At 45.2% G+C, this 26,589-nt stretch overlaps 1 protein-coding gene across 3 annotated transcripts in view; it reads right to left on the minus strand.

Annotated features, from left to right (window-relative positions):
• The window catches only part of kif26ab (kinesin family member 26Ab), a 71,666-nt gene that overhangs the window by 31,089 nt on the left and 13,988 nt on the right, over nt 1-26,589 (minus strand). For 2 of the 3 annotated variants that reach the window (XM_069535098.1, XM_069535099.1), the window contains exons 3-4: nt 10,791-11,261; nt 4,878-5,101 (exon numbers count right to left, since the gene is read on the minus strand). In XM_069535098.1, the coding sequence (XP_069391199.1) occupies nt 4,878-5,101; nt 10,791-11,261 (695 nt within the window). Of the gene's footprint in view, nt 1-4,877; nt 5,102-10,790; nt 11,262-16,853; nt 16,958-26,589 lie in introns of those variants that run through there. The other variant, XM_069535100.1, reaches the window with a different exon arrangement.

The following is a 26,589-nucleotide window of genomic DNA, read 5'->3' on the forward strand; positions in this document are numbered from 1 at the left end:
AACATATGAACCAACTGACAGAGGTGAAAACCAAGGTAACAATGGGCTTCAGACAGTAAAGTAAACATGTTGTTCAGAATGAACAAGCTTGGGATCCTGCAGCGCTTCCACTTTGCAACACGCTGGACTCAGCACTAAAAAGATGCTTTTCCCTCCCTCTGACTAAATTATAGTCCAGTGGATGAGAGAGGGTTATTTCAACATCCCGCTTCCCTCTCCAAAATCAGTCACATTTTATTTCCACAAGCTAATGACTTGTTTCTATGGTTACTCAGCGCAGCCCGGGGGATAAAGGGCAGAGCGAGTGTTGCTGACACAAAGGCCGGAGAGTCTCGACTGAACGGGCCTGTAGCTGCTGCCGCAATTACGGGAGGATTCCTTCTGCACAATCACAGTCATTACTGCGCAAACACTCACCTGGGCAGCAGCTGCGGGGCGGACGATGAGCGACCCGTAAAAGCACTTCCTCCTGAAACTCCTTCAGGGCCGCATTCCAGCAAACAGCTGTCCGCCCTGCCGCTGCAAACAGCCCGGCCGCCAGCCTGTGCCACCTCTTAAGTCTTTAATGTCCCAGAATCCTTCCACTAACTTGTTGAGTCGCCAAAGTATTTTGTAGCACTCTCTTCATTACCTGCCCACATCTTTAGAGTGAGTAAATCATCCCCCTCTGGTGTATGATTAGTGTGAGGTTGCAAAGTGAAAAATGGACTGCAGCCCCCCTGCCTCTAAACAAACACAAACAAGGGACCAACAATAGGCCAGTGGAACATGTCTAACACAGAAGTGAGCATGAGTAGACCCCAAGCTGAGCAGTCGACTCGTCTGAGAAACACCACAGAAGCAGCGAGCAGTAAACACACCGTCGCAATCAGCAGGTGTTAATGGAACAGAGTGATGGGTAGAGGGATCTGCAGGGCGGCAGTCAGCCACAGCGCCGAGCCCCTGCTGCGAGCTGCGCCTGCTTTCATTGCACAACGCTGTGTCAATACACTAATCATATGCGCTGTCACAAGGCAATCAGTGCTTAACATGCTAGTCAGCTGAACACATGGCTCTAAATTCATTAGCCCCACCCCCAGTAATGCACTGGTGTCCACACTTAACGATATGCGCACACACACTATCCAGTCAGAGTTTGACCCTTGACTCTTGCTGTCTCCTTGCGACTGTATAGTCACTCTAATTATCAATGGGTCATTATTGAACCCCCCCCTCAGGGGAGGTCATCTCTGTTTCAGGCAACTTTCAACAATCAGCAGACACAGGAAGCAGCAGATGAAAAAGGAAAATAAAAACATAAATCATAAATTCAACTTCACGTGATCTTTTTTTCCTTTTTTCTGAAAACAGAAACATCACATGATAAGATTCATGGTCGCTGCATTTTGTGGTGATGTGCTCCGGGCAACAACAGAGAGACTAGCAGCACTTAAGAGTTTCACATGTAGACACACAGCCTCGCAGCAATTGGGGTTAACAGTTCTGATAATCATGCAAAACCACTTAGTAATTTGTTCCCTTGAATTAATAACTATCACCTTCAATTCAATAATTGTCCCCAATTAAAATGAGTCCACGGAAATGAATTCAACAATCTCCTCGGGTTAAAGAAGTTTCAAGGATGCATTTAAAGGTCCGGTGTGTAGGATTTAAAAGGGTCTAAAAATCAGAAATGACATATACATATAGATAATTATGTTTTCATTAGTGTATAATCACCTGAAAAACTCAATGGTAGTGGAGTCCGCCATGCTGCCCCTCCATTTTCCTACATATGCCAGAATGGACAAACACTAGCTTTAATGAGGAGCTTATGTGTTTTCTGACATTACCTGAAGGCCACATTGTAGTTTTTCCTTCACACTAAAGCCCCTTTTCTACTGATCCCAAAACCTGCTCACACCACCTAACATCTGGCTTTTGTCTGCAATGGGAATTAATGCAATCAACATTCACTTCTGTGTTAAATAAAACCCAAGTATATGCACCAATGTTGGTGTAAAAAAGGTATTGGAGAGGGATGAGGGAAAAGGGTTTTCAGTTGATCACACTTCACCTCTAGAAGTCACTACAGCCAACACACTGGTTCTTTAACAGCCAAAACATATCACATTTACAGTATATTGAAATAAACACATGAAATAAATGACGGATCTGATCCTCTCAGTTTACTTAAAGGAAAAAAAAAACGTAATGCTTGATTGAGAAGTCCCAAATAATTAATCATATCAGAGCCACGTTATTGATCTGTGCACAGGACTTGTTTAAATGTGTGTCTGACCTGCTGAGCTCTGTGGTTAACTCATCAACATTTCTGCTAAAATGATTTTTCAACTCACTACACATCTTTAATGAAACAAATTAAATGCCTTTCTAAGCAGTTGAATGCTTGACTTATTTTTCCAATGAGAAATTTAACAATGAGTGGCTTTTGTTCATCACCCTCTTCTCTTTTTCTCAGCAGCAAACTAGCTAGAGCAGCTCGACTCTGGCTAATTGTGTTCTAATTAAAATTTCATCTCTGAGTGGAACAGTGTTAGTGAATGTCAGACAAGTGTCTGTGGAGCCTTCTCCACCCTAGTGGGGTAGAAAGTGCTGTTTGGTTATTCTGCGCTTACATCCTGGGCTCTCAGGATTTACACATGCACACCGCTAATTGTATCTTTCGAGAACAAAAAGGAATACTAATCAGATAAGAGTTTTCAATCAAGTCGAAAACATGAAGGATGCTAATTTCAACACTTTACTTTTTCAACAGGGGCACTACCAGAGCAGAAAGAAAACACGAGAATCTGTTGATTGATTCGTCGTCGGGTGTTTTTTACTTTAGAAGTTAAATTTCAATCAGCAGTGATACTCAGAATAATGAAACAAACACAACAATATGAGGACTGTGATGATGATGATGTTCATGTTGCAGACGACAGCTGCACAGGGTCAGGAAGTGGGTGTGTTACAAATCAAGCACAGTGCATCTCCACCACCTTTATTGCAATGTTGTGCGAAGCTGGCCCCGTCATCGCTGTGTTTCTCTGGGCCAAGTAAAACACTACATTCTTGGCAGCAAATTATCTCCGGGATGAAATTAAAAGGTGGGACACTTAACTGCACTTCCACGTACACCTCCCTCTGCCCCACCACGACCTGCTGCTAGGAAAAAACAAGTCCACCTCCCTCTTTTTCCCTGGATTGGCCCGCACTGTGGCTAGACATGGCTCTTTATGAGCTACTCTTTTTGAGCTCAGGTCCAAAGAAAACACAAGAACCAATAAATCAGTGTCAGGAATTAACCCCGTCTAGCAGAGGGCCACACCTTGGTGTTATTCAGACCCACCGCTCTTGGGACGGGAAGCGAGATCCACAGGAAGTTGCATATTTAGTGCAATGTCAATTACCTTATTGTAGCATAGTTTACCCTCATTCAAACAACCTGTGTAAACTCGCTAATTTAGAGGTATTACATAAATTAGTACAAAAGAAAAAAACCTAGGTGAAAATTAAAGATGAGGGATATTATTTTCTTTAACCAACGATAAGGTAGAACTGTTAATGACAGTGTTTACACCGCTTTGCCTTCACCGGTGGAAGTTGAGTCATGGCCAGTCAGGAAGCTGATGCAGGTGACTTTGTCATTGTTTCTAAATGTCTCTGTTTTTGCCCATCCATGTTACAATGCAGCTCAGGACTCTACAAACTAAAACAGGACCAGCAGTGTTTCTAAACTTCGTCGTTTTGGGGCTGGAAACTGGAAAATCAGCGTTAGAGCAGAGAGCCACACCTTGGTGTTATTCAGACCCACTGCTCTTGTGACGGGAAGCGAGATGCACAGGAAGTTGCATATTTAGAGGAATGGAAGGAGTTGGCCCCATGCACTCATATTCTCTGACCTTGTGGAAGCTGGCAAGACAAACTCAATTTGGGGGAGCGCTTGGAGAAAAAAAAAAAAAACCTAAGCTCCACACTGATCCCCCTTGGGCTTCCTGTCACACTCCACAAGTCCCTTCACCTCCCGTGGTGCGGAGCTTCAATGGCCCCATGCATCATTCTCAGTCAGCTTCTCTTTCGCCAACATTCATTATGGCACAGCACTCCTCAGAGAGAGAAGAGGCAGGGAATGTATGCACTGACCAGTCTGCCAGGGAATCTATCAATGACAATGCAGCACATTTCACCAGCCGTCCACCCGCCTGGAGAGGGTGAAGTATTCTCCGGGGCAACAACAAAACCAGAGCCAAGCAGTGTTGGTAAAAAAAAAAAGCCTGAAAAACACCGGAGACAAAATGGTTCCACCAACAGAAAGGGAAGAGCCTCTCTGCAGCTGCAGGAGGATTGAGCGTGCAGCTGGACAAATCAGGAGTTTGAAGTTGAAGAAGCAAAACAGAGAGGTAAAATAACTAAACATGAAATACCTCAGGACAATACACAGCTTTAACCTAAGCCCCTTTTCAGACACTCCCTCCTATTGAATTATATAATTCTATTAACCATTCATGGGCACTGGTGCCTGTAACCAAAGGTTCATTTAGTCCCATGATGGTGTGTATCCCAAGGTGTGCTATAATTCAACCATGGCAAGAACAACATCTCCATGGAATAGGTGCCCCACATGGATGTTTACACCGTGAACCATGACCTTCTGCAGACATCTGAAGGCATGTCTGTACACACTTATCTGTATTGTACACCTACACACACACACCTTCACACACACAGGCACGCACACTGAAGCTTGAATGCATGCAGGTGTGTTATACACACAAGCTCGCATAAACACTAAACACTTCATTTACCACCAACAGCTCAATCTTATCTCTCTACGCTTTGACAGACTCAGCCGTGGTGTGATTTGACAGGACGGAGACGGGGGGGTTGCTTACCTAATGAAGAAGGAGGCTGCTGCAGATGAGGAGGGTGAGGGGGAGGCAGCGGTAACGTAGACGGGCGCGGGGAGTCCCGGTTGGCTGGAGCTCCCCAGTCGGCAGGGCGTCAGGGTGCTGCTACTGCTGCTGCTACTGCTGCTGCTGGTGGTGGTGGTCATGGTGGTGACTGGGGCCTCTGACGCTGTGACAACCATGACTGGATCCCCCGTCAAACCAGCGGCCTGTTGACACACAGATACAGAGATAAGACCACGGCCAACACTTACAGATTTTGTCACTCCTGCCCACCTTCCTTCCACCCCATTTACTTTCCCTCAGCCACAGATGGACGGGCAGCTGCTGCGGCCAGCTCCTGTTAGCGGGAGTCAGCAGTATCCACAGCAGAGAGCTCCCCACAGAACAGCGAGGACCGCCGCACCATTCATTGATTCTGGCAACACTCTCCGGCTTGATCTGGTTATGGCCTACTGTAATTAAGTGATAACCCACATTTAATTAGTAATTAAATAAGCAGCGTTTTTTATTTCACTCTGCTCCCCATTATACATATACCTCCATGACTAATTTGGCAGTTTACTCAACAGGAATGAGGGGCATGTCGTCTCACATGTCAAGTCGAAACTATCTACTTGCAGTTTTCAAAAGGGAGAAACAATATACAATCAACGTGAGAGGTGTTTATATGATAGTTTCCATGTTTATTAGGTATCGGAGTTGTGGTTGCAGGGGCACACCCTGCTCTGGAAGCTTGGTAATTGAAGAGGAGTAAAATAAGGTGAAATGCTTCACTCCAGCCCCAGGGCTTTGGTAAGTGATGCCAAAGCTACACTGGGTATATCACCTATATTACGTATTTTTTACATATGTGCTGCAGCAGGTCATTAACAGCTAAATCAGTTTCATCATTGAAGAGAGACTTAAGCTAGAGAAAGACAAAAAAAGTATTAACCAGATTTCTAAAGGCTTTAAAAGCAGTTTAACATTTGAATATAGAAGAAAAAACTAGATAAATAAGATAATTTGCTCTTTGCATCTACTGCATCAAATAAGAAGTGGCATTATGTGTTCTATGATATCTGATAGTTGATAACAGTTGCACTAAAAACAGCGTTTTAGCACCTTAATCTCCATCCCTGCAAACACACCTGAAAACACATATCACATGACCATTCACACACACTGGTGTAAACAGGAACAGATTGTCGACTCTGCAGCTGGTTGCTTAGTTACAGAAAATACTACCAACGAGAAACAATGATGAAAACCAAAATGATGGATTCCTTTTCTTGAAAGGACGATAAGGTGGAACTGTTGCTGACAGTAATTGTTTAGAAAGGTTTGCCTTCACCGCTGGAATCGAGTCATGCCCAGTCAGGAGGTGAATGTGGGTGAGTGCATCATTGTGTACAAATGTCTCCATCTTTGCCTGCTCATGCTACAACGCAGCCCAGGAGTTTTCAAAGCTTTTCAGTTTAAGGGGCCCGAAATTTTAGAGTAGTGTGGATCCCAGGCATAAACATAGCATTAAACTAAAACCTTGTAGTGAGGATGTAGTCTAAGTTAAGTATCGGTATGGAGCCGTCTTAATGCAGAGCAACAAATATATAGTCCAGACAAAAATAGGGGCCATTCATACACTAACCCCTCCGGCCTCTGTTTCTGTTTGCTGGACAAAGGAGCATCTCAGCTCAGCCTGAGCACTGGAGCCGGCTCTGGGTTACTGATTGCTCACGGTCCAGCACAAGGAGCACACAGAGCTGATTACATGAGCCACAAGCAAACTCTGAGACTACACTTCAGTTTGAGTCGCCACACTGACAAAAGGTTAATCCCCAGCGGAGCCGCTAGTTTATCCTGCAGGATGGGGATCAATAGCAGCTGACAGGAAGGAGTGCTCTGGGTTTTCAGCATCAGAAATTAAATAAATTAAAAACATTTACAACACTTGTACTTTAGCATTGTGCAATCAGCAACAACCTTGAATTGAGTACACACACGCCATTCCCGCCTTAGTGCCATTTCACTATTGTGTGTATTATAAATGCCGCTTAGGCCGTCTGCATATTTGCCACCTGGGTGTTTGTCCCAGATTCATGTTTGGCAACTAAAATAACATCCTTTACAATCTTTTTTATAAAGTGTGCGGCCTTCCACTATCTGCCATTTGTCAGCACAGGCCGACAGCTGTGCTATTTATATGCCGAGCCTGACATGTGAACGCTATACATCAGGATGTGAGGACATACTTACATTCTGACATTCACATGAGAGGCTTGGCTATTGCTCTGCAATGTTAGCTTTACATGCACTACAATGTGTTGCTATATTAAAGCTTGGGTGCTTTTCATGCATCTTTTCCCAGAAAAGCTTCGCTGAACATTTGTCAAGAAGAGGACCTGCAGAGCGAGCGCATGACATGAATTCCCATTTCTTCCCTCTGAGCTTGTTATCTGAGTTAAAATCGACATTCTTGCTTCGGAGCTCTGGTTTTTTGGCTCTCTTGAGATTTCATCATGGAGGCTAAGTCAGATGTTAAGCTGCCGTGTGTGAAGTTATGACTTGGGAGGAACACCATGGAAAAAAGTGGGCTGAAATGAGCCAAGTACAGATCCTCATGCAGCCGCCGGAGCAGAAAGCCTCACGCCATGCGGGTGCAAGTGCCAGGTTAGGAACTTGATGCATACCAGGAAAGTAGACCCATTAGACTCTGGCATGAAAGAGCGCAGCGCTTGACAAGCAGCCGAACAGGAAGTTGACATGTATAGCTCATCAAATCTGTCACTGATCAGGCGGGTGTAGTGTCGCTTTTTAAATCAAGTGGCAGCTGATTTTCAGGAACATAGAGGGACAGCTGGTCACAGGTGGGGCTGCGCTGTGGCCTCAGAATCAAACACACATACTGGCAAGCACACGCACACTCTTGAGCCCATAACAGCGCCTATCAAAGCGTATTCCCTTCGGTATTGAGACAGGGGACTTAAGCCCCTCGGCCAAGCTGCTCTCTGCAGCCTTGGACCCTAATTCTGGCTGAAAGTACGATCTATCCCCCAGTCAGGTAATTAGGCACTGTCAGTGGAGCCATGTGTGCTCGGCCGTTTACACTGAGAGTCGGTAATGAGCTGGCCTTCCATCCTTTAACCCCCAGCCCTCCCTGATCCCTTTGCCACTGTTAAGAAAAGGCAGAGAAACGAGTGGGGGGAGAGATGTGGAGGTAATAGAAAGAGTGTGTAAGAGAGTGGAAAGAGAGAAAAGAGATTGAAGGTAGTCTGAGGTGAAGAGAACAGACCGGCATCCTATCAGTGGACCACCACCCCCCGCTCCTTAACACCACCAGGACTCCCCGGTGACCTCTGACCCCAGCGGTCAGCAGACGATTACTGCAGAGGAGAAATAGGCCCTGTGTTAATCTGCCTGTCAGGCTTGGCTGGCCTCTATACCAAACAGAAACCAGTGATGGACTGCTAACAGTACTGGAGTCCTACCAGGAGAGAAAACTGAAAATACGCCTTTGTGTTCATCGCTCTTGACAGAAAACGTCCATTGTCCTTAAGCACATATCCAGACATAGCTTTTCTAATTGATTCCGTTTGGAAGGAGGGAGTGTTGTCGATCTCTTTCCTTTCCTGCAACGTTCTCTTGTCACTTTCAGTGGCACGTCGCCATGCACGCCCAGCTGCACCAGAGTAGCAGCAGCCAAGATCATCTGCTGGGCTTCACATTAATAGCAAAGGAGCAGACCATGGCAGCCCGCAGCTAACATGCCAACGGAAACCCTCATAGGTTAAGAGTACTTGGTCTTTGTAGACACAAGTCATTGTGGATTTCATGGAGCAAAGAGAGAATCGCAAATTTGGGTCAATCAGTTGCTTGCTTTGAGCATTTTACTGCTTCTAATGTGTTTTTCTCATAGTCTGTATATAAAGGTGGATGAAATGGCTGCTCCCCAAAAGTGAAGCCAAAGCATCTCAATCGCCACCTGCTGGCTGGCTGCAGTACGCGTCATAAACCCAGCCTCTGTGTTAAGTTTGGTTTCAATCACTAATTCGGTGTTATAAAATCCATTGACAGCGGAGACTGACTCACAATTGGTCAAACACATTTATCGATGGTACAGTGCTATCTCAGCTCCATCCCCCAATCGCTACTGTGCAGACTCTGCCAGTGTTCGTATCCGAGATACTTTTATTTCTGGGCAGTGGGAGGAAGTGGAAACGTGTCGTTGATCTTTATATATAGTCTATGGTTTTCCTGGATACATTTTATTTTTATTGAAAGGTTCTTTTTCAAAAGGACAATTACACCAGGAATAAAAGAATTGTAAATGTTTGTCAAAGCTGAGGTTTTGCATCAGGTTCTCGAGGTGCAACCAACTTTCTCAAAGAGGTGCAGAATTCAAGGCAGCAGCATGAAACAGTGTCAGCCAGTTTACAAAGAGGGAGTCAGTTTTGATTCCAGTGACCACAAACATCATTCCAGATGTTAACCAGAGCCTTTTCCCAAATGGAAGATTCAAGGTGCCCTATAATGGGCTGTATGTGGGAGTGCCCCAGGCTGCTTTTTATTCTGCACACACGAAGTCCAAAGCTTCTTTGTCTGAACAACACTGCATGCTCTCCCTACAAAGAAACCAAGAGGGAATCATGAATTAAAACGAGTGCCTTTCGGCTCAGTGTTAACTCCCAATCCTCACGGGCTGCTGTGGGTTTTTGTCATTCTGAAAGATCTGGCTTTAATGAAAGAAACAAGCTTGAGAAAATAAAACCCTTTTCTGCTGAATGTGTAATTTTGTGTCCTGAAGGGACATCTCTCACAGCCTGAGGAGGGCCCGAGCCTCAGCTATGTGGCATTGAGCAACTCATCGCAGCTCCAAGGGCCACTAATTGCCTTTAGACACGTGGATAGAGAACACGAGTCAGCCGCTCCCTTCTGTGCCAGGCTGTTTGATTTGCCCTAGATTGCGTACATGCAGTTAAAAGCTTTTGATGGCCTCACATAAACCATCTCTACAGGCAACTGTTGACATTAAAGGGAGGAGTGAAAATCTGTCTTCAATTTCCAAGCAGAAAGGAAGGACTAGCACTGCCAAGACCCATAAGAGACTGTGGTTATCAACACAGCTAGAAGTGAAGTGGCTGAATTTACAACTTATGAATCTGATGGGAAATATGAAAGTGCAGGGGTTGGATTACGTTAGCACATAGGTGTTTGCCTGGTGTACTCTGTCACAGGTTAGTCAGGTCTTAATCCAGAAGAGAAACATCAGTATGTCAGGAGCAATGTGAGAAATCATAGTCAACACTTTGTTCAACTTACATTACGACAAAACCTGCAAACATGTGCAACTAAACTGTTAAAAGTCATAAAGAAGGTACAGCAAGGCTAATAATTAGCTCCCATGACACTGAGGGCAAACCCCAGGACCTTTGAAACTCTCTAGACATCAAACAGACTAATGCTTATCCAACATGAGAGAAGAGTTATTGTGGCGCTGTGGGGTGGTCATTTGAAATGCCCTTGAGGAGGAGGTCAGCAGATTAGTGTTGCAATGACCTCTGACCCCAAATCACTCAGGCTCCTTGACTACTGAGGAATGAGAGGTCAGCACTCCTGCAGAGCTCTGACTCGCAGATTCTCTGCAGGGCGCCATCGTCTCTGAAGGTCTGAAATGTAACAAATGTATTGACAAGACTTGACCTGACAAGCACTGCAGCATTGTGTGCAGAAAAAAAGGTGTTGTGCCATTATTTCAACTTAATTAATGTCAACTCAGGTTAAAAGGAAGTCAAGTAGCCAGGGTTTACATTACTGCATATTCTTTACAATGAAGTGAAGTGAAGCTCAGTCTACTGTAGAATACCTTCCAATTGCTTCCAAAGGTATGTAATAAAAACAAGAAAACTAAAGTTGTACCAGTTTAGGCTGAGGGAGGAAGTTGTTGACCCTGGAGATGCTCCACATGCCCTCGAGGTACTGCTGAGCCTGGATGGTGACAGAGTTCAGGGATCCGGTGATCTGCCCTCCTGCCACCGTCACCTGGACGCTGGGCCCTGAAGAAACCGAGGGGCTTTGAGACCAGCCCGGCACCCTGCGCCTCTCCCCCAGGGGCAGGACACTGTGTGTGATGGTTTGGCCTTTGGACAGCTGTTTTGCACGGACACTTGAGGACGACATGGTGAATCTGGAAGGCTGCGGTAAAAACGATGTGGTGGGCAGGGCTGCCATGTCTGGGCTTAAGGTGAGGACGGGAGCATTCAGCGTCTGCAAGGCCTCCTGCCTCAGTTGGTGCAGAGGCGTGGAGCACACCTGGCAGCAGCTGACACCAGCGTCATGGCTCCCAGGTGTTTGAAGCTGCTCCAACAGAAATGTTGCATATCCAGGGTCCTGCAGACAAAACGAACACAAAAGAGAGGCTGTAACTCCACACACGATATGCCCACACACACACTTAACGCATGAAACACATTGATTTCAAGCAAATTGCTCGTTTGCTCTTTTGAAAGGATTTCCTGTGTGTTGTTCACATTTTCCATGTGCGTCAGTGATCTGCTACCAGTGTGGTCTCTGGCTGCCCTCTGGGACCCTCACTCCCTGCCTTAACCACTTCCTTTTTTCAGGATGGCTGTTTGTTTAGACTCAAAGGCTTCGCCTGCATGCAACTTTAGACTGTTGATCAGGTTAATCAGGCATATGCTCATTTCATAGAGTCTGCTGGGACCAAAACAAGACGAATGTGAGGAGAAATCTTAGCTCGGAGGGATTAGCCAGAGACCCCACAGAGGCATTCTTCTCTAAAATAAACAAAATGTGTATTTTATTTATTTAGTGAAGCTTTACAAACAAAAAAAAGACCATGAAAATTCCAGCTAGTTACTGCTTTTTAAGACGGTGTCCAGTAGAGTTTTGTCCTTTTGATTTGTCTCTAAGAACGCCCCCCTAGGGTGTCCATCTCTGCTTGGGAGGAATGACAATAGACAACAACAGCTGAGCGGACTCTAGTGCCCACAGCTATACAATTTACATATGATAAGTGTCCCAGCATGAAAACATATGATGAGCCACCAAATGTGAAAATAACTACCTCCTCCAGGAAGCAGCGGGGACACACACAGCTATCAGAAGTTTGCCAAATCAAATCTAAGTAACTTTCTGATTTTAGTGACACAAACAAACACACACACACAAACACACACACCAACAAGGCAGTCTCTTAAGAGGCATTAAGGGGCACTAGGCCTCTGCCCAGTGGAGTCATGGCCTGAGACGGGAGCCCACAGCCGATACATAAATGTTTATGAGGCCTTTGCTCTGTGGAACCTCCGAGGTGATCAGGAGGAGTGAAGCGGCGGGGAAACAACAATCCACTGCACTAATGCAGCGCCACTTAATACAGCTACAACCCAGAGACCATAGAGACGCAGGTCGAGGGACTCTAAATCTCCTCCGTATGAGAGCAGCTCAATACTCAGACTTCTGTGCGTACACACACAGAGAGTATGAATAATATGATCGCATAACCTTACTGCAACCTCGCTGGGAAATAATGCACAGTTGCTGTCTGTCCATTTTCCTGTATTCTCAGAAATGGACAGAAAGTAATGTTCGCTGGATTGCACTGAATGTACCCATAATCTCCATATCATCACCTTACTTAAAGGAGGATGCGTTGGACTGTGATTGAACTGGCCTGATGTTAACTGAGTGGTTGTGGTAAATAATTTACTATATCGGCTACTTACTTTACACATGGTCAGGCACGGAAAGGATGCAGGCACAACTAAGGAAAACACTTAGGATGCAGAAATTCTCATAAATCTGACTGGGAATGAGGACGCTGATGTGTGGATGACTGGCTGATGGGAGATCAAGAGCAGCAAAGAGAATGTTCATATATATAAATGAGGGATGGATTTAAATGTAAGAAGCTTAAAATAGACATATGATTGAGCTTTTAGGAATGATATCTAATGCTGCTTGATCCTGACCACGTGAACGGATGCCATAGTTGCGCTCAGGCAGCATATTTATGCACATGACAGGAGAGTTCCGCTGAAATAACATGAAACAGCCTATGACAAATTGGTGTGAAATGGGAAACAGAGCTACTGAAAAGAAGAAAACACAGCAGCCTGATATGGTCTGTGCACTGGTCTGGTTTGGTTTCATGTGCGTGCTTCCCAGACAGGAAATTAAAGCGACGTCACAACCAGTCAACTCCGCCCTTCCATCACCCCGACACCCTTTACCCTCTCAGACCAGCTCTCACCCACCTCGGGGCACCGGTAGATGGAAGAAATCAATCCCCTCCCTCCTCTCCGTGCATTGTTAGGTGTTGATTTAGGGGAGCTAATAAAAAGACACACAAAGCTGAGACCATCTGCTATTCAGTTAGCATTCTGGAGGTTAGAGAGCGGGCTGCTCCTGTAAAGCTGTCGGTGAGCTTTATGCCCGGTGGAGTGAATAAAGGGTCACGGCCACAAGGCTTATGGAGATGATGGGGGACGATGATGACGATGTTAGGCATGTGGATGTGGTGAAATTGAAGGCCACAGGGTCCATCTATAGGGTGGGAGAAGGGATAAATATAGTATGTAATTCACATATCGCTCAGGGAAAGCAGGTGAAAAGTGGTTAGTTGCTTTCACAGTTTACTCTCGTGTTCGTGCTCCTGCGTTCAATCTAACAGCTTGAGAGCTTGTGCATGAGCATTAAAGTTGAAAACATGAAACATATGACACATGAGTGCAGCCAGCCTGGAAGCCATATTGTTTCTTTTATTATCCATATGATCTATTACTGACAGGTGCAAGTGGGTGTGAAGAGTAGTGCTGCTGCAAAGAGAAGTGTGTGATGCGCTGTATCGAAACAATTTAAATATTCAAAACATTTCCGGCAGCGGCGAAGAGTGGGGCTACTTCAGGGCTCGGACTCCTCAGCCATTGTTCCTGCACAAGTGCGAGATGGTTTTGGTTTTGAATCCGAAGTCTATATCCGCGCGGAGTGAGAGAGACTCAAAGTGCACAAGTGAGGATGAGAGGACAGCAAGAAGGAGAGAGAGAGAGAGGGGTGGGAGGAGGTGTAGGCCGAGGTTGTGGCCCTTGCCTGGAGGGTTGTGGGTGGTTGTGTTGGTTTACTGCCTGTCAGCAGTGATCTTTATTAAACTCTGGGGACAAATGCAGTCAGATGCTGTGCCCTTATTATGGAAAGGAGGTGTGCACTGCGAGCACACTGAGGAGAGCGAGCCCTGCATGTGCCTGTGGAATGAGCCCTTCGCAGCCCTTAGAGACCCAAGTTTGTCTGTGTCCCTCACACTAACTGTGATGAAAACCAGGGCAGCCGCGGCAGGAGAGAGAGCCACCCAGCTAACTGACTGTCTCTTTGGCTTGATGGAGAGTGTCATCGCAGACAGGCCGTGCCCAGAGGCTGATGGAAACAAGCTCAGCCGTAACCACTTATGGATGTGGGGACAGGGAGGAGGGTGCGCATGATTTCTCTCCCGTGAAAACACAACCAGGCAAACTCAAACATTCGAATTTTCCCAAAAAAATCACACCTCATTTGCCTCATCTCGTCCGCTACCTTCTCTCTACCCAGACAAAGTGAAGCTGCCAAATCCGACTATTTCCGTGTTCGGCTTCTGATGCACCTCAGTAGTGGAGCACTGGCCTAGATATAAATCAGGCTGAGGTCACAGTGATTTGAAATGCATGAGGCCCCTCGCTATAGCCGAGAGACTTTTAGGCACGCTCCATTGAAAGTAAAATACTCTGGGAAACCATATTTTCTATTCCAGTTGAGCCCAACAGATATTTCCCAGACATAAAAGCTCCACTGCAGCGGTGTCAGAAAGAGAAATGAAGCAACAGCGTATCAATGTGCATTGGTGATGAAAAAGAAAAAAAGAAAATCAAGTGAAAAGTTGTAGCCTGCAGCTCCTCAGCTCCTCAGCTCAGATGTGAACTGTTTTACAGCTGCCAGCACTGTGGCATTCTGCTGGATATGAATACCATCTTATTTCTAACATCTGTCATTGTGCAGAACCAGTCCAGAACTGACACCGCAGCAATAAGACGCAGACGATTCCTCGATCCTCTGTGTTCAATCTGACTGTTCATTAAACGGGAACACAAGCCAGTGGAACTCGTGAAAGTTGACTTTACGATTAAACAGCTCAGTCGGTTTTCCTTTCCTTCCTTCCCCTTTCACGTTTCTCCTTCATTATTCTATCAGCACGGAAACATTCCTCAAAATGAGTCAGTGCAAACCATGCTCATTTATATCTGTCCGCACTAAACTTTATTCACACCAGCACCAGTCCTGTTTACACGTCACCATTCTTGAGTACTTCCTATGACTGCATTTCTTGTAAAATCGAGACCACACAGCAGCTGCCAAATCCGATGCCCTTTCAACTCCTATTAACCAGCTTTCCCTTCCTCTGCTTCCCTGTAAGGAGCCATCTCTGTTTACTTGGCCTGAGACAGTGTTGACCCTAACCACACACCGTCTACGTAGGTCTCAAAGGGATTGCCCCCCCCCCCCCCCCTCCAATAAACCGCAGGAGCACAGTTCCAGATCCCGGGGAGAGGACGAGAGCTTCCAGCAGGCCTGCTTTCCCACAGGTAGCCCCTGCTCGCTCTGACAGCCAAGCCGGAGAAAAACGAGCACAGCTGCTGGCCTTTCCCCGGGTGAGCGAAGGGCATTAAGACCCATTACATTCCCAGGATAAAAAGCAACACATCCAGTAGTGTAATCGCCTTCTGCCCCCAACTACTCCCACCACCTCTTGAACTTGCCCTGCACACCCGCCACGTGGACTCAGATCCCCTGAAGCAGGGGAGAGCTGGAGGGCCTGTGACTCTGATTAGATATCAGGTATGTGCTTTTAGTGCCGCAGCAGATCTCGGATACAGACCATTAAATTTAACCACTGCCTGCTCGGAGGCAGAGAAGACAATGACTCAGGATGTCACACTAGCATGCTACTTAACTCTGTGGGAACAAAATCTGGTTGAACACGAAACGGGACGGCTCACCAAATCACATCAAACAGATGTCTGCCCTCGTCAGTCTGCTGACTTGACAAGATTAAACAAACCCGCAATAAGACGTTCAGCAAACAAAGCAACAGTATCTGCAGGAACACAAGTACACTGTCATTACTTGGCTGGTAATACTTCCTGAGACAAAAAGCACACAGCACTACAGTAATGAATTCACTCGTCCTGCAACGCTGTGTGAAAAACTATGGCTGCTTCATTTTCTAATTTCAAACTTTTCTTAATTAGAGTCCATCAAATAATAATGAAACATTTCTGCAGCTTCTCGAGTATAATTTGACATTTGCATTTTGTCTACGTGCGGCTACATTTAAACACCAAACATCCGAGCCTAAGCTGTGTTTACAAAATCCATTCTGCTCTTGCTTTTCCCAGGCTGCTATAGACTGAATTTATTGGTTGACCGATAATAAGCCTTTCACAGACACATCAGTATCAGCATGTTTCCTGATATAATTTCTTTTTTATTCTACAGATTACACAATGCAGAAAAGATGTGCATTTATGCTTACATAAAAAACTCAATCATTTTCTTAATCAAAGTTCTACATAGTAAGTTTTAATTAGCAATTTATGCTAAAGTTTATGGTTAAACTGTAAAATATCAAGCCTGAATTACAACTCTTTGTCATAAGGGCTTGATAATAACATCTTGGAATCACTGCCAGATTTTTTTGATATATATATATTGGCCGATATTTCAATATCTGCAATAACAAAAGAACAAAATTAAGACATACTGACACTTTCTAACGCTGACTTTGCAAAACAGAGTTCGTGACAAAATTTTCCCCACAGAGATAAGACAGCATTACTGAATTCTGCAACAATCTCCAAGACAAACTGCTTACTCACAAAGTCAACAGCACATCTCTGTGAGCAAACTTCCCTCCCTTTAGATCAAACAGACGATTACCTTGTTTAAAGAAAGTCCATCAGATTTTTTTGCATCAGTTATTCCCTCAAATGCTCAGTCATGTCTCCCTGCGCCGAGCATCTGGTCACTAGGAGCTCACAGAAACAGATGTCAGTCTGTCTGCCCCCGTGTGATTTAGCCCTCTCCTCCCTCGCACTGTCAGTGAAATGCTGACAGAAAATGCAAATAGGCTTTACCTCTTAGTGACACTTTCAACACATGATAGCACCACCTGTCCAGAACATCACCCTGACACATCCTCCGATGAACAATTACAGGGTGGAGCAAAGTCTGCAGTCGGGATTTGCTTCAAAATGCAGTTGTCACCTTTTTCATGATAAGATCTGCTGGGACATATGTGTTTTTTTGGGGCTTACAAGGACTATGACACTGCTCATTGTGACCGTGCACTACACTGCAGCTCCATAAAAACTGATGTCAATCAAAAATAAAAAAGGCCATCGATCTCACTGACCCTCAAGTTAAAAAAAGATAAGAGTCAGGCGCAATCATTCATGACTCTGCGAAACCAGCGTGATATCACTGATGACCTCACATCGTGTCACTGCTCCATATGGTCGACCCACTTGTGTGTGTGTGTGTGTGTGTGTGTGTGTGGGTGCTTCTAGCTGCTCTTACTGCGGCAGAATGAGATGCATGTTTTTATAAGTGTTCACAAGACCAGGCTACATGAAAGGGAGAAATATGTTTGTGTGTGTGTGTGTGTGTTTTTCTGTGTGTGTGTGTGTGGCGGCTGTCTCTTTACACCACACCCATCCATCACTCCAGCCTTTCACCACTTGGCCAGTTAATTACCTTTTCCTGTTCACTCGCACACATAAAGAAAACAAGCCCTGTTCAAACTGTTTGGACAGACTTCACTGACCCTCCCCCCCCCTTTCCAACATCCCTCTCCCTCTCTGTATCTCTCTGTCTCTCTTTCTCTCTGTGTCCCTCTCTCTCCTCTGTGGACGAAAGGCAGCCGTCACTGCCTGAGCCCCAGATCCGTCAAGCTCTCATCAGCTTTTGCCGAGTGTTGGGAGGTCCAGGCTGGACTCAGCAGTGTGAGCCTGAGGAGATTTTAACTCTTAGCTGCCGAATAGACGTCTTCATTAGGCATTTAGTGGTGAGCGATCGATACTTCATCTCATACTGAGTTTAAAACAATGCACTGTGTGAAGAGAGCAATGTGAACCATCCTTCCAAAGTTTTCTCATTAGTGAAAAAGTAATGCTCAACGCATCAAGAGATAACCTAGACGGATGGAACTACTTTTTCCCCCACTCTTCAAATATTTTCCACTTCCCTGACTACGGCTGCTGTGGAGCAGCTCAGGCAGCAGTAGAGCTGCATGCTACGTTGTCCTCACCAGGGACGCTGCGGATTGCGTTTATGTACGCTTGCGCCAGCAATTGTGCACCTCTAATTAGAATTAGATTTTTTGGCTTTGGGATGCTCTCAAGGCATTTTCTCCTTTTCTCCCTACCAGGCTGGGCTGTGGAAACAAACCCAAATGCATAATGAAAGATTCAACAGGCGAGATGTGAAGGCAGGAGTCAGGTATTTGCTGTGAACTGCAGGTGAAAACAAAGACAGAAGGAGGAGTGAGGGAGGAGAGGTTGAAGAGGGGAGAGGAAGGTAAAAATCTGTCTGGCTCATTCTCAGAGATAATAAAAAACATTCCTTCATCTGCAATTTTGGAAAAACACGAAAGTACTCTTAAATAATATAACCACTTTCATTTAAAAGCTAAAACTGAGCATGTGGGGTCAGAATTAAAATGTTAACTCTGCTCCATGCATTTGCAGCCCTCATTAGAGCAGTGTGAGGCTGAAAGAGTGTTCAGTATTCCTGTCTATCCACAGGAGCTGGTTGAGAGATCTATTTTTGTCCGAGAGCCCACTCTGAAACACTCAATGCAGAGCAGCAGATCCTGATACAATAGTTAGTTCCAGCAGCTCAAACCCCTTCTTCACTTGTATTCAAGCAGTCTATACACAGTGATTTCAGCCACCTGCTTCTCCTCTGTCTGAACTGTCACTCTCAAAGAGCTGCATTCACTGTAGTTTGCTCTACAGAGAGTTTTTTTTTGGGGGGGGGTGAAAACTCCCTGTTCCCTGCAGTTTATTAAGAGAGAAAACAAACTGCTGCAAAAGCTTACGATGACTAATCTCCATCGCAGGACTCCCTCAGCCACACAGAACGTAAAGTGTGTGGTGTGCAAGTGCGCACACGAATGGTTAATTATCAGAGAAAATGCAAAGGGAGTTGCTCATGCTCAAACAGAAGTAATTGCATATGGTATCTTCATCAACATCCTCCACAGCCCATAGTGGGAAAATAATCTCCGTCTACACATCAACATGATTAGAATTCATCATTTTTAGATCAACATGTAAATATTTTCTTCATGCCAGCGTGGCAGCGTTAGAGAGCACATATGCTTTAATGTATGAATTCACAAGGTGCATATTTGCCTCATTTTATATGCTTATTGCAATAATTCATCCCAGACACCTTGTGCAGAGATGAAAAGATACATGTAGTCCCGGTCATGAAAATAAAGAGGTAAGAAAGTGGTGACAAGGTGAAATATTGAGTATCCTCCAACAATTACTTCTTCCACTTTCCCCCTGGAATGGACAAGACAGTAATTGTACTGTCGAGAAGCCATATGCATGAATGTTTACTGTCACTGTTGGAGTCTCTCTCTCTCTACATGTGTGACTATATAGATTTGGTGTGTGAGGAGAAGGCACATAACGAGGCACAGTAAGTGTTTATTGTTGAGCGCAGCACTTTCTCTTTCGACAGGTTTTCGGTTTTCACATATCGGCTCATGTCCCAGTGTGCATATGTGAGCAACAGGCTGACTGCTGAGAGGCCGTAGGGAGTATGGAACCCCGTTAAAGTCCCCTCCTGGTTTTAACTTCCCTGGTGTGTTCATAGGCTGAAACCACAAACCAAACTAAGCCGGGCTGTCCCATCCGCTCCCAGTCTGCAGCGGCATTATCTCTGAGAGAGTGACACGCTTTGTGTCTGACAAAGCTGCTGCGTGTCAGGCAGAACAATGGAGCAGACGAGTCGTGAGTGGCGGAATCAGTCCCTTGCAACAGCCTAGTGTAGGTACAGCAGAGAGGAGGGGGGGGTATAAATTTATCATGAAAGATGTCATTACCATGCCATTGACTTCTCAGAGGAGACAATTCTCACTAATAATAGACATTTCAACATCAGCCCATGGGGGGGGGTTATATTAATGGAAAACAGTTTTCTGTTTATGAGAACTAGACATTGAAATCTGCTGAGAGAATTGAGAGTGAAAACACACAGAGATAAGCGCTAACCAGTATCCAGTATATTTTTTGATTTGTTTTTTTTTCTCGCTAATTGAGATGTCTAGACACATTCTATTGAATCTTAGTGAGATAAGGAAGTAGGCTGAACTGTCTTGGTGGAAAATAGCGCACGCTAATCCACTTACTGAGTCTAAAGGATTTTCATTCACTATCCTAGAAACTGCTTGGCTTATCAAAATGTTTTCACATGCACATTTTACCACTTTGTCTTTCAGGAACAATAGCATCCTGCAGATGGCCTTGTGGCCCACAACACAAAGCTGCTCCAACCATTTCACTTAATATTCAAATGAGCTGCTGAGGATTGGTTTGGCTGGAAGCCAGACTGTTTTTCTAAATAATTTTCATAGTGATAGTTCAAGGAAAACATTTGCATTTATTAGCATTAATTCTGCTTTATTACCAGCTACGACAGTGTGGACACACCTTAGCTGTTTTCTGACATCAAACTTAAAATTGGGTCCAGACATTTTGCGGAGTTTAGCTTTTATAACAACAGGAACATCTCTGGAACAATGTCAGTGCACAAATGAACCCAAATGATGGACCAACAGACATATTGAGTAAGAGACGGACAGACTGATGTTTCCTTACAGCCATATACTGAAAAAAGTAATGCTCAGACACATTCCATCAGACACAGGGGAATACAGATGGATTTGCGAAAGCTTTGTATGTTACTAACTGTTTGAAATAGCCTCAAAAGGGTCTGACAAATCTGTGTGTAAGGTGACAGGAGCTAAAAGTGTAGAAAAACTGCCAATCTAGCCTTTTCTTTGGACAACCAATTATGAAACAGGAAACAACTTACAAAACTGACTTCATTCTTATGCCAGGGACATGAAAATGGATGGACAAGGACACTGCTGCTGTCACTTTACTTTGTGAAGAGATAACCTTGGAGCTGTTGAGTTCTGAATTCTCATCTTCCCATTCTTCGGGGGCTTTCTGTCTGCTCGTATGAAATGTCACAGCACAGCAGAGCCTGTGCAGTCAAAAGCGGAAAAGCTGCAGGTTTCACTGCTGAATTTTTATGCTCAGAGCCAAAGAAAAGGCAGAACATGTGAAGCAAAGTGAAAATCGAGAGCTGGAGCCTGCAGTGATTTGTACTTTTGGCTCAAGGATACAAAAGCATTTATCTGAACCTGTCTGTCTGCATAATCCCTGAGTGATGCGCCTTAACTGCACTTCAGAGAAACACACACAGTTAAGAGCAGTTAAAAAGCAATAGTCACTCAAGGAGTAAAGAGATGTGTGGTCTACAGCAGACTGATGCAAACTAATGGATCTTTTATATATTTATGAGTGGAGAATGGAGAGTAGCCACATATATCATCAAGCCAGGGATGTAAATTTCTATGCACGTCTCCAGTCTCTTTGTTTTGTTAATTTGAAACAAGACAAAGGACGTCAGAGCTATTACAACATGTCAGATTGAATCACAAGCTACAGTCAGTGCCTTTTCAAGCTGCAAACAGACACACACACCCACACACATACCAAGTGATATGTACGAGGGTCTGGGGATGCAGAAGCATGCCCGGTCCGTGCTCATGGTTTTATTGTGGGACTGCAGGGTCAAAGGGGAACTAATTGCGCAACTCATGGAGGTCAGCGGCGGTGTGGCCTTCTGCCAGAGCGCTGGAACACCACCTGAAGGTCTGTCAGGAAAGACAAATGAACTCCGACCTCCCTTCAGATGACATCGACCCCACAAGCCGCATCTTAATCTGGGTCACGGAGAAAGGAGGAGACCTCTGCTGCCTGTCCAACATTACGTGCTGACAGAGATATTGCAGACATTTACCTGTCTGGTCTCGTCTTCAGTTACTCATAGAGAAAATAAGTCTCTGTGAGGTCAAACTTGGCTTATTGCTCCTTGTGTGTTATAAGTTAAAGTTGTGGTTCCTCAGGCCTCAATGTGTCACACACATAGCTGGGAAATGAAAGACAGAAAACAAGGCTTGGTGAAATCCGTCTGTCCAACAATAGCTTTCTTGTGTCAAGCAGCTCTTTCTTTTTTAGAGACCCCATAAAGAGCCAAACTTAGTTCTGCCACCAAACGCCTGGAATTCCACAAGAGCAACTCTCAGTTTTACAGAGTGACTCCCTGAGCATGAGCGAGGCAGGAGATGCTTATCATTTTTCACCAGTCAATAATTAGCTGACTCAGTAATCAGCTGTTTGTGCAGTGCACCTTGTCCGTGCCTTCTCATTTAGCCGTAGTGCTACAGACGCTGGGGCTTTTACCTGCCGTGCCATCAGCAGAAATCCACCGCCTGCACCACACCGAGAGCTGACTCCACTGTCTGGAATGTACTCGCAAGAAGTTGTGCCCCAATAAAAGAGCATTTACAATGTCTGCCGTGTGTGTGTGAGTGTGTGTGTTCGGCATCCTGTTGCAAAGAATGAACAAATCTTTTTGATGGATGGTTGAAACCACATGACAACTCCAGCATTACGGAAAAGGTATTGTGATGGAGGTCTGGGGATCATCCAAAGAAAAGGAGTGTCTCGCTTTCATGATTAATAAAATGTCAAAAAGGATTTCCCTTCCTAAACAGAAGCTACACTCATGTGAGGCTGCCAGCCAATGGGACAAGGCCAGATGGGACGTCTCCCTCTTTCATCTGCTGCACTGTGTTTTGGAGACAAAAATTACCCAGACCTGTGTCAACAGCTGGGAAAAGCATCCCTCGCTGTGCTTTTTAAAAGTGATAAAAATAACACCATGAGGTAGCTCGCTGCGGGTTACGCCCTAAACGGGTCTGTTTTTCCTGGCCAGGAGGGTCACTGTCAGGCAGAGCTGGACATCCAGCCAACACACATCAAGGCTGCACTTTCCTAGCCTCCATTTTCGCCCGTCTTTTCCTGTTTTGACAGGAAACAGGAGATGATAACACGGCCGTGCAAACAAGCAGAGAATGCCTCCGACCTGCTGCCGGGGCCGTCCTCGTGCGCCAGTGGATGTCTGTTTTCTTTGGAGGGACTCGTGTCCAAACATACAAAAAAAAACATGCTAACTGTGCAACTAAATCTAGTACAAACACAGACATTAGGCCTCTGTGTCGCACAGGCACGCACACAACCTGACACACTCTGCATACACACCTGTCTACATTGCCAAACTTGAATAACCTTTCCAGATCCTGGCACAGTCTCCCCTGTGTCAGGCATATCCCTGCAGGCTCCCAGCAGCATGCCAGCACAGCGTCACACAATGGAGCGCAATAAAACTGACCACGAAAGTCACGGACACAAGGCTAAATGGGACGAGATGAAAGCTGCCGTGGTCACCATGGGGACCCAAACATAGATGGCAGGGGTTAGCGGAGGAGCAATGTCAATATCTGTTTTGACGGGGGGTTGCTTTGAAGGCCAAGGGAGGTGCGGATGGGTCGCATCCCTTGTTTGAGTCTCTTTTTGGAATGTGGGCCTTTTATGTTGTCAGGATGCACACCGCGGTGAGACACAACAAGTGGAGTGACGGGGGCCATTAGAGGAGCTTTGTTGATGGTGGGAGAAGCTCAAAGGAACAGGACACTTGGATTGCCCTCTCTGATCCCCCACTGGCCTTTGTTTATGAGCTAATTAAGTATTGTTTAGCGGCTGCAGGAGCCTCGAGCGCTCCATCCCCACAGCGCCACCAAGGAATTCAATGGTTACTGTAGGGCTTTTTACAGCACCCTTTATAACTCAACAACTCGAGCAGGAAACACTGTTCTGAACCACTTTTCTAGTGCGGCAACTAAGCTCGGGAAAACGACAAATGAATGTGCGTTGAGTGTAAGCGTTTTCGTGGGTGTGGTTAAGAGGCGGAGAAAACTGTATGAAAGGGATAGAAACACAGAAATCAGGTGTATAGTTCAAATTCAGTTCAAATGTGGTCTGCAGCGGCTGCTACCGTGGGAGTTCAAGTGTGCCCCGGTTTCACCCCTCCATTGGAGACCGCAGCCGAAACAGCCTCTTGCTTACAAAAGAGATGAAAGCACCCAGTGTGGGTTGATGGGAGGCCTAGAGGTCAGTGGATGGACAGAATGGCGAGGAGGGGGGCGGCGTCTAGCTAGAATGTGGTAATGACAGTGGCTGAAAACATGTTTGCGGAGAAACGCTAACAAAAAAAGGAAGGACAGCTTTACAGAAACCGAATGCATTTGTGCAGAGATGTGTTTACCTGTGTTTCGGGTCAGGCACGGAGAAGTCAGGAGCATCACATGAAAAAGAAAAAAAGAGAAAATCACAGATTGTTCATTTATACGAAATCAATCAGTCAATTTTACAAAAAAAGATGGAATTAACATCCTGTGAATTATTTCTGAGCAGCGGAACTCAAGGCAAAAAGGTCACATGGCTTCCGCTGTCTTTGGGCGTCTCCTCCACACGCAAACAGCATTTTAACCCACTGAAATTGAGATTTTTCCACCTTCCGAAGTCAATGTTCGTTAACATTTGTAGTCCTTTTTGTGTTGTCATCTGGATGGAGATATTTTTTTAAATGAAGGTCGCTTGGACAAAGATTTTTATAAATGGAGGGAAAAATATCTGTTCAAAAAAATATCCACAGTAGTGTAGCCAAGGTATGAGTAAATAAAACCACACATTAAAGCTCGAGTAAACAATAGTTTTATGGCTCGCCAGCTGTCCGAACTTGCAATACATCAGAGAATGACCCTGTTTTTTTTATATGTTTTTTGCTCGTATGAGTTGCTGCAGTTGAAGGACATAAAGCGAGGGTGGGTGAGCTGGACACGGCAGAGGACTGAACACAACAGTGGCATTCACTCCTGCTCCCAGCATTAAAGCAGTGCAGGAATTCACCAAGGCCAAAAGACACAGGTGTGCTCCCCAAGAGCTTCCCTCCTTCTCACCGGGCATCTGAGGGAGGGAGGGAAGCGTTTCCGTGTTGCACAGACACGTTCAAAGCATTCCAGCAATGTTTTTGTTTGATGCATAAATTTAGAGCAGTAAACAAAGCTACGATCGGAGAGGAGCACCAGGTGAGCTGCTGCCAAACAGCCTGTGGCAAACAAAGAGCAAACATACCACATTAATGTTGACAACTGAAAAAACGAAATAGCTGAAATCCAAATGAAAGGGAAATGTCACAGCAATCAAACCACATTCAATTATGGCAGGCAGCATCAATTAGCCCGCAGGACTCTCAGAAAACTGAAAAGTTTAACTAGTACAATAGTTAGTTTAGCTACATCCATACAACCAAGTTGTCTTTGAAAAGTATTCAAACTAAAACAATCTCCACTAGAGAGTTTTGGCTCTGGATCAGTTTTCAGCCCCATCCATACAGACACGTCTGTAAACAGGAAGGCATGCATGCACCGCTGGACACAGGAATAGTTGTAGATTGCTAGAATGATAGTTTGACTCCTACACATGTAAGTAGTTGTATCATTTCTCCCAGTTAATGAGGGAGGTTTTTCTCTCCGCAGAGAGTTGGGTTTCTCTGTAGCAAAGATAACATGGTCAGTAATGCTTGTAATTGATTATCCATGTTGACGTCCACACTGGTGGTCAAGGCTAATGGCTGTTGTTTTCATCCAGAAGAGGGTCATGTGATAGGGGCCTGACAAATCAGCGAAGGGTATGTCATGACTGAAAAGACCCAATCAGCAGGCAGTTGTGAGTGTCTACGTGTCTACGCAAAAATGCACTAAAGAGGCATATACATATCACAAAAACTCTCTCACAGGCTTGTTCTCACACACAGTATCGGAGTCAGGCACTTAGCTGGGGGTCTGCACTGTGAGGCCCGACAGCGAGTCCCCGCCACCCACCCACCCACCCCAGAACAACGAGGACGGCTCAGCTTTTACAGGCGATGCTGAGCTGATACTGAGAAGCAAACGCAGAGGATGGAGAGGCAGTTTGGGACTCGTAAACAGAGAGGTTTAAGTTTAAGTGCCCGACACACATGAAGGAGATAAAACAGCCCAGAGCTCTTCAGGAGAGAGGGTGACATCATAAAATAGAGCGGCAGTAACAAGTGGGGAAGCATAAAGGACGGATCTATTAATGGGAGTCGGTTCATGGGAGAGAGACGGGGGAAGGTTTACTCCGTCCACTGGGAGTGATGACGAGCTCAAGATGGCATCATTTCTCACGACAGGACGTTTCTGCTGATCTGAATGTAAATGTAATTATGCTAATTTTGCCTCTGTCAGAACGCCAGTGACCTCCACAGAGCACGAGTTTACTGTAACAGTGCTAATGTGGACATTAGTGCCAGTTCATCATTGTATCGGGGTTTCTGCAAAAGTTACTTAAATTTAAGAACCAACATGAATTCAGTTTAAGACCAATGTCAAGTATGAACATCAGAGTCCCAGAATTACTTACCCTTGTTCATAATTAAAGATAAA

Source organism: Paralichthys olivaceus, chromosome 12, assembly GCF_024713975.1.
Source record: "Paralichthys olivaceus isolate ysfri-2021 chromosome 12, ASM2471397v2, whole genome shotgun sequence".
Taxonomy (NCBI): domain Eukaryota; kingdom Metazoa; phylum Chordata; class Actinopteri; order Pleuronectiformes; family Paralichthyidae; genus Paralichthys; species Paralichthys olivaceus.